Here is an 8319-nt window from a genome sequence, read left to right on the forward strand (position 1 = left end):
CAACCCTGACTGGTGGAGCCCCCCCAACACAACCCTGACTGGTGCCCCCCCCCCCCAACACAACCCTGACTGGTGCCCCCCCCCCCCAACACAACCCTGACTGGTGGCCCCCCCCCCCAACACAACCCTGACTGGTGCCCCCCCCCCAACACAACCCTGACTGGTGGCCCCCCCCCAACACAACCCTGACTGGTGGAGCCCCCCCAACACAACCCTGACTGGTGCCCCCCCCCCCCAACACAACCCTGACTGGTGCCCCCCCCCAACACAACCCTGACTGGTGCCCCCCCCCCCCAACACAACCCTGACTGGTGGGCCCCCCCCCCCAACACAACCCTGACTGGTGGCCCCCCCCCCCCAACACAACCCTGACTGGTGGGCCCCCAGACTCCCCCAGATGCTCTCTCCCGGCAACAGACAGGTTGGACTGGGGCGCAGACGACTTATGAATAACTTGTATTACCATTAAAATAAACGCTAAAAGTCAGAGTAAAGTACCTCTGGAGCTTGTGTGTGTGTGTGTGTGTGTGTGTGTGTGTGTGTGTGTGTGTGTGTGTGTGTGTGTGTGTGTGTGTGCTGGGTGTGTGTGTGTGTGTGTGTGTGTGTGTGTGTGTGTGTGCACTGGGTGTGTGTGTGCTGGGTGTGTGTGTGCTGGGTGTGTATGTGTGTGTGTGTGTGTGTGTGTGTGTGTGTGTGTGTGTGTGTGTGTGTGTGTGTGCACTGGGTGTGTGTGTGCTGGGTGTGTATGTGTGTGTGTGTGTGTGTGTGTGTGTGTGTGTGTGTGTGTGTGTGTGTGTGTGTGTGTGTGTGTGTGCTGGGTGTGGGAGGGTGTAAGTGGTTAAATGTGCAGGTTGAATCACTCTGAGAACACCAGAAGTCATTGATGCATTCAGCGCTCTCAAATGAGATGCAAACCGTCCGCTGTTTAAAAGGTCAAATGTCAAATGCATAAACAGCTTCCTGTAAGTATAGTAATTTGCACACTTACTGTTTATATGCTGCTTTATCCGTGTCAAGGTGGTTGGGCCAAACAAGCCAAAAGCAAAGTATGATAAATTGTTCTGTATTCGTTTTCTTAATGTTAGTGTTGGAATACAATATGGAACTATTTTATTCGTCAGACACAAGGATGATCTGAACACATGAATAGGCAGATTTGTGTCAAGTTAGAAAATGACTGAACCTTTATTTATCCAGGGCAGGCTCCCCGGGCCGTAGACTGTGGTTTCAACCAGGCCATGCTGAGTCCAGACGTTCTTGTCAAGATTATTAATTTTAGTTGACAGTAGCAGTATTGTATGAGTACAAAAGTTTTGTTTTTTTCCAGATGTGGCTTGCTAATAGAAAACCAATGCACCGACTTTATTTGGATTTTAAAGACATTATTACGAATTTAATAAATAATTTGTTGACCTCTTGCCTAAACAGTCATCATGTAATGATATTTACATCATAAATTAAACCAAATAAAAGCAATTTAACAAACATTGTACATAAAATAATACGGAAAACCAAACAAAAGAAGCAGAACAAATTCAGAGAATGTTCCAAACAATACTCCTTTACGTGCGTCCTTTACAGTTTAACTTTTATATCGACAATTATTTCCTCCCAACTGCCATGATAAACAAACGACCCTTCCAGAAAAGTCCAAAGGTTGGAGGGGAAAAGATCAAACTATTCCTTTGATAGGTAAGAAAACAATGTAGCCAGAAGCTAATGTTGAATAAAACCAAATGCCTTTATTTGAATGGCATGATGGCTTCTTATATATTAAGCTCAGCGCACCTCTTGGCTCGGTGAATTACATTCATTATTTTTGGCTTTGCTCAATCATTAATCTAATCTGACGGCTGTTTTACAAGCAGGCCTACTACTCAAAACAATCAACTCAAAGTAATTCCACAAAAATAAACTCATACTTTACTTTAACATGAATAATGACAACACATACAGAAAACAACAAATTGCCTATTAGACCCACTGACAAATAAATACCAAAAAATACTGACGTCTTCTGGTGGAGAAGCAGTCTCCTCAGCCGTATTGATTTTCATGCGTCAAGCATTCTGCTCTGTGCAATCACACTGTGGGTGCAGGGGCAGGGAAACAACACATTCTCGTCCGGGCTTTGGAAATTGTGTCCGGAACAGATTAACTCAGAAGACCAATGGAGCATGACGGGATTGAGACAGAAACCTTGGCTAAATGTTTAACCACACAGAAATCAGCCTTGTGTCACGGACACTTTGAGTACTGACGCTACAACTCAGAATGATACGTCCCTCTAAAACAAACCCAAACCGCTCTGTGTTTAACCTAAATCTAACAACGACTCGCCTGTGTGTGTGAAACAATAACGGTGGGACGGTAACCCCACTGTACAGGTAGCTCTTTGCAATTTCCTTGTCTTTTGCTATTCGCACCCAAAACCCGGCGTTTAAGGCGCACACACACACACCGCGTCCTCGCTGCAATGTCCACATCTAGACGGGTCGGTGGGCGTGGCCGGCGGTCAGCTCCCGTTGGTGATGATGACAGAGGTGGCCTTGTGTCCCTGCATCTGGTCCGTCTGCATCCTCATGTGGGAGGCCACGTCGTACTGCGCCCCGCCGTAGCCCAGGCCTGAGTAGCCCCGCATGCCGTCCTGCTCGTACAGCTGCTCCAGGGAGTAGCCCGTCAGGGCGTAGGCCGGCTGCCTGTCCAGAGAGTGCCGGTCCTGCGCCGCGTAGATCAGCGGGCTGCCCTGGGCCTGGGGGGCGTGGGGCGACAGCTCCGTCTGCATGTAGTCTTTGGCGAGGGACAGGCCCGACCGGGGCACGCCGTCGGAGCTGGGGCTGCTCAGGCGGGACGCCGACGCCGGGCTGGCGGTGTTTTCGTCGTTGTCGTGGGAACCGGGCGCCTTCCCGCCGTCCCGGTGCAGGAGTCGCTCGGCCACGGCGTCCATGCCCCCCGCCCCCGCCCCGCCCATGGAGGCCTGCCCCAGGCCCGCGCCGGAGGCGGCGAAGCAGGGGCTGTGGGCCTTGGAGAGGCGCGCCGGGGCGCCGTGGCCCTGCAGGCGGCTCTCCTCCTCTTTGATCATCTGCTGCGTGGCGCGGATCAGCGTCTCCATCTTGCTGGGCTCCTGAGGACTGGCCCGGAAGGGGTCGCCGTGGTAACGCTCCCCGGGGTCACTGATGGAGCCGCCGCCGTCGGGCGAGCTCACGAGGCTCTCCTCGTCCCAGTGGGTCCGCCCTGCCGGGAGGAACGCAGAGGTTAGAGATCGACAAACCCGAACCGAAAGGAATCGACTCCTCCTGACGCCGCTCCGCACGCGTCCGCCGTCGCCTGAACCCGCGACACGGAGCCACGTGGAAGCCACGCCCACCTCCGCTGCTACCAAGCAGAACCGGTGGGAAGCCGTTCTTTGTTTGAAGATACAAAATAAGAGAGAGTCATCTTTGCATAACAGATGGTACTAATTGGCATTTTGGCAAGAAACGATGTAAACCATTTAGCGAGTCTGGCGATAACTCTCTCTCTGAGCGCGCGCGGCGCGCCGCGTCTCGGCGGCAGATGGCCGTGGCCCCGCCCCCTCACCGTGGATGGCGCCGTGGTAGGAGGCGAGGTCGTAGCCCTCGCCGCCCTCCCCCGAGGCCTTCGGCAGGGAGAGAACGGAGCGCGTGGCGTCCCACCACGCCTCCCGGCCCAGCTGGGGGGCCCCCAGGAAGTAGCGCCCCCCCTGGCAGCGGGCGCGGTCGCAGGCGGAGCCGGGGGCGTGGCCCTGGGCGTGGGCCAGGTCCTCCTCGGAGAGGGGCAGGCCGTAGCACAGCGAGCCCGGGTCGGGGTACAGCCGGTAGGCGCAGGACGCCTCCGACACCTCGCCGTGGTCCAGCAGGTGAGGGGAGGCGGAGTCCGTCAGCGGGCTGCCGCCCCATTGGCTGTCCTGGTCCGACTCGGAGCGCTCCTGGCTGTACGCTGAGAACTGTGGGGCAGAGTGCGGCGTTAGCGGCCGTCCTCAGACTGGAGATAAACCAGTGTTCATACTGGTGGAACACATGGGAGATGGGTGGTGGGGAGCGGGGGGGAGCGGGGGGGTTGTTTCACGAGGGAGGCGTTCTCTTACCTGGGGGTAGGGGGACACCCTGGCTTTGGCCTTAGGCTGGGTCAGACGGGACTTGGGGGCCTTCCTGTCCTCAGTGTGCGTGTTGGCGTAGGGGAACGCCGGCTTACTGGGGCTCATTTGGTCCAAAGACAGCTGCATGCCCTTGTACTCAGTGTCCCTTTGGAGAAACAAGCAAGAATACAGATGTATGATTATTTTGATATGCTAATGCGTGTTTGATCTCGTTCCCTGACTCCGTCCAGGCCGTGATTTATGAGCCCTGAAACATCGCGCTGCCGTTCATCCATACGGTTGCACTTCCACATCTGGAAGCCGTTGGGTCTACAGCTGTCTCTGCTGAGCCGCACAACGCTTTCACTGGAGCAATCAGTGGCTAACTGCCTTGCTTAAAGGCACCTCATGGTCGGAAGGATTAGTGCTACTCCCGCGCCTCTCCTTCCTCGTTCTCCCCCTCTACGTTCGGTGCTTGATCTTGTTCACTTTGAGGCTGTGCTACATCACTCAGGGTCAGAACAGCAGCCGTGAACACGGAGGTAGAGCGCGTCGTGAAAGTGGCGCTGAGCAACCACAGAGGAACGGAAATGCGGCGTCAATTATGTCAAGTGGCCCTAGAATAGTGAAGTAGTTGCTGGACTACAAACAAGTGCCGTTGTCAACACAACGGACGATGTCTTGACCAACAGTAAATAATGATACAATCTCTTTCTCGCCCCACACACCAGGACAATGAGGTGTGAACACAACCTCTGCGATAAGCTAACCAGACGTTCCCCTCCCACTTCTCCTCTCACAGCTCTGTGAAGTGCAGGAGAAAATCCCAGACACCTTGAGTCCAGGTTAATCATTCTCCAACCAGAGAACCATTGCCAGAGCACAACATTTGTGTAAGCTTTGGCTTCTTACACATGCACATATACACGGACACACACACACACACACACACACACACGCATGCACTCACACGTGCACACAACAACACACACACACACACACACACATCAACCCACACACACACATACACCCACCAACGCAAGCACGCATATCAACACACGCGCACACCAACATACACACGCACACACACACACACATCAACCCACAAACACGGACGCACACACATACACCCACCGACACACACACACGCACATCTACACATGCGCACACACACCATCACACACACACACCATCACACACACACACACACTAACACACACACACACACCAAAGCTCAACTTGTGCACATTCATGTTACGTTCTCCTATCTCCTTTTTTTTTGTCGCAAAAAAGCAGCCACATTGTTTTGCGACAGATTTATTGCCCTTAATGTGTCCCGCGGCCGTGTGCACACAGCCTGGCGGGCCGCGGCCGGGACACTTGAACCTGCTGGCCCGCCGCTGACCCCGACACCGGAGAGCGTCCCCGCCGAGGGAGCGGAGGAAGGGCTCCCATGTCGGGCGCTGGGCAAACACGGGGCCTATTCTTAACTTATCACGCTCGCTGTAGCACCGCAGCAGCTGCCGCCGCCGCCGCCGCCGCTTCCAGGTCCTCCCAGTGGCCCGCGTCTGACCCCCGCGCAGCCAGACGGCGTAATGCTGGCTCTGAATACGACCCCCGTCCTTATGTACGCCCCCCCGTGTCCACGTGTTTGATCAGCCACTGGCCGCTCTGCGCTCTGAGCCCTGTTTGCTCTTGCAGCAGCGGCGGCGGCGGCGGCGGCGGCGGCGGCGGGGACGGTGGTGGCGGAGATGGGGACGGGGGCGGAGCCAGGCCGTCCTGGTCGTCCAGCCGTCCTGCAGTCCTAGCCGTGGCCCAGGTGACTTATGGTCTCAGCCAATGCGGAGTCCGAGGTCTCTCTTTAATGCTAAGCTGTGTAGGCAGAAGTCTCCGTCGGGGTTCAACGTCAGGCCAGCTTGAGTCTGGGACAGCGGCCTCTCTTTGAAGGGGCAGTTATTTAAAGGTAGGGTCGTCATATTTGTTGAAATTCTACAAAAAACAGGTCCTGGGTGCACTCTGCCCTCTCCCCAGTTTCCACCAGGCTGGGCAGCCCTGTTGCTGAAGCTAGTCATGTGTTTGAGTCTTTGGCAGGAGGCCTCATGGGAGGATTTTTGGCTGGATACTTTCAGAATGGAGCTTACTGTCTGGTATGTCCAAATTGCCTACCCGAGCTTGAAAGGAATCTGATTGGATCAAAGTGGTTCCACGGGCAAAACAGGCGAATTGAGGAATTGCAAGACCAGTGATATCAACAGCTATAATAAGCTGTGTGTGTGTGTGTGTGTGTGTGTCCTTCACATTTATACACATAAACACTAGCATATTTGTTAATAAGGATGTGCATGCACATTTAGGCACGCACACATCCACTTGTGTACACAACGGCGCCACTAGGAATTATGGGTCCACTAAAACAAATTAGAGTTGATCCTTTACTCTGTCCCCTCGTGTAACGCCCGTATGTTGCTCTGCTACCACACGGCATAGAAGCTGCATAAATATCAATAGAAGCTGCAATGGCAATGTATAGCAATGCAGCACGTTGTGCAACCAGATCAGAGTAGTGATCTAGACCCTTATGAATACTGATCATTTTGCTAATATTTTATGTTATAGAACCAATGAGATTCAATTGTTTTCTTCAACTCGTAATGTCGGACCAAATTAAACATGAATGCCAAAGGAAAAATATGTAATGACTTAGCAGTTAAACCAGCATACCATTATTTTATTTGTTGTCGTTTTGGTTGGATTTAATTATTTTCCTTGTGAATATGAAATACCAGCCACAAACATTGACGAATGTTGGCAAATATTTACAATAACTAATTAATTTGATGCATAAGATAAACCTTACATGCGTGCTACATTTATTTCGGAGGCGTATTTATTTGAACGTTTCTGAACGTTTATCTTCTACACATTATCGAGCTGTGAATAAACCTTCCCAGGGTCTGGTCAATTCTGCATCGATGGCCCAGTTCACCTCTGCTCTACGCTGAATCGTTTTTGGTTTGATTTTGCTTGCGGAGCATGATCAACACACACAGACACGACGCACACACCCCATCCAGCAGCACGTGGATCAGCCAACGCGCGCACACCAAAGTCCAGTCTGTGCCGCTACTGACATAGCTATTGATTCCTAATTCGCTGTTTTATTGATTTTTTTCCCTCAGACTGCAAATCAATGCTGACAGTATTTCTGATGGGGTTGGACCCTGAGGTTTGTCTTGCCATCTCAGAGGGCCGTGGTGCGCTCTGGGCTCTCATAACACAGGCCTCCTTTAGAAAAGGCTTGTCTAGCATTTCATGGATTTGTAGCGAGAAGCAGCGGGATTTCTGCTCTCAGAGCCAGGAGGCTGATATGGTATTACAACCAAGAGGACCGGATTGAGATTTAAACACGGCCTGCACAGGGATCACATGAAACCTTTTGCTGCAGACATAACGAATCAATAGGAGTGAACACAACGCAGCCGACGTGTGTTCGATGTCCACGTCCATGTCACTGTTCTGCAGGCCCTCAGTAAGCCTTCATTCTCAGATTGGCTTGGCATGTTTATTCAACGCACTATAGTACACACAGCGTCCAGACACACCGCCGGAGACACCTCCCACTGCAGCCAACCCTGCACTGAAGGGGCTGCTCTCCAGCTCCATCAGGAGGAGGCCTCTACCTCCACCTCTCCCCTCGGTGCGGGGCGGACGTGGAGGCCTCTACCTCCACCTCTACCTCCACCTCTCCCCCCTCACCGAGGGGAGAGGTGGAGGTAGAGGCCTCTACCTCCACCTCTCCCCTCGGTGCGGGTGGACGCGGAGGCCTCTACCTCCACCTCTCCTCTCGGTGCGGGGCGGACGTGGAGGCCTCTACCTCCACCTCTCCCCTCGGTGCGGGGCGGACGCGGAGGCCTCTACCTCCACCTCTCCCCTCAGTGGGGGCCGACGTGGAGGCCTCTACCTCCACCTCTCCCCTCGGTGCGGGGCGGACGTGGAGGCCTCTACCTCCACCTCTCCCCTCAGTGGGGGCCGACGTGGAGGCCTCTACCTCCACCTCTCCCCTCGGTGCGGGCGGAGGCCTCTACCTCCACCTCTCCCCTCGGTGCGGGGCCGACGTGGAGGCCTCTACCTCCACCTCTCCCCTCGGTGCGGGCGGAGGCCTCTACCTCCACCTCTCCCCTCGGTGGGGGGCGGACGCGGAGGCCTCTACCTCCACCTCTCCC

At 54.2% G+C, this 8319-nt stretch overlaps 1 protein-coding gene across 1 annotated transcript; it reads right to left on the reverse strand.

Annotated features, from left to right (window-relative positions):
• Window positions 1-2515: 2515 nt before the first annotated feature.
• Window positions 2516-5551, reverse strand: LOC311375005 (single-minded homolog 1-like; the record flags this gene model as incomplete). The annotated part of the gene is made up of 5 exons (XM_084490715.1): window positions 2516-3234; window positions 3580-3964; window positions 4106-4262; window positions 4528-4662; window positions 5451-5551. 5 exons carry the CDS (start codon window positions 5549-5551, stop codon window positions 2516-2518), a joined length of 1497 nt encoding a protein of 498 aa, XP_084346841.1.
• Window positions 5552-8319: the final 2768 nt, after the last annotated feature.

This window comes from Micromesistius poutassou (assembly GCF_964030765.1).
Source record: "Micromesistius poutassou genome assembly, contig: SCAFFOLD_1297, whole genome shotgun sequence".
Lineage (NCBI taxonomy): Eukaryota > Metazoa > Chordata > Actinopteri > Gadiformes > Gadidae > Micromesistius > Micromesistius poutassou.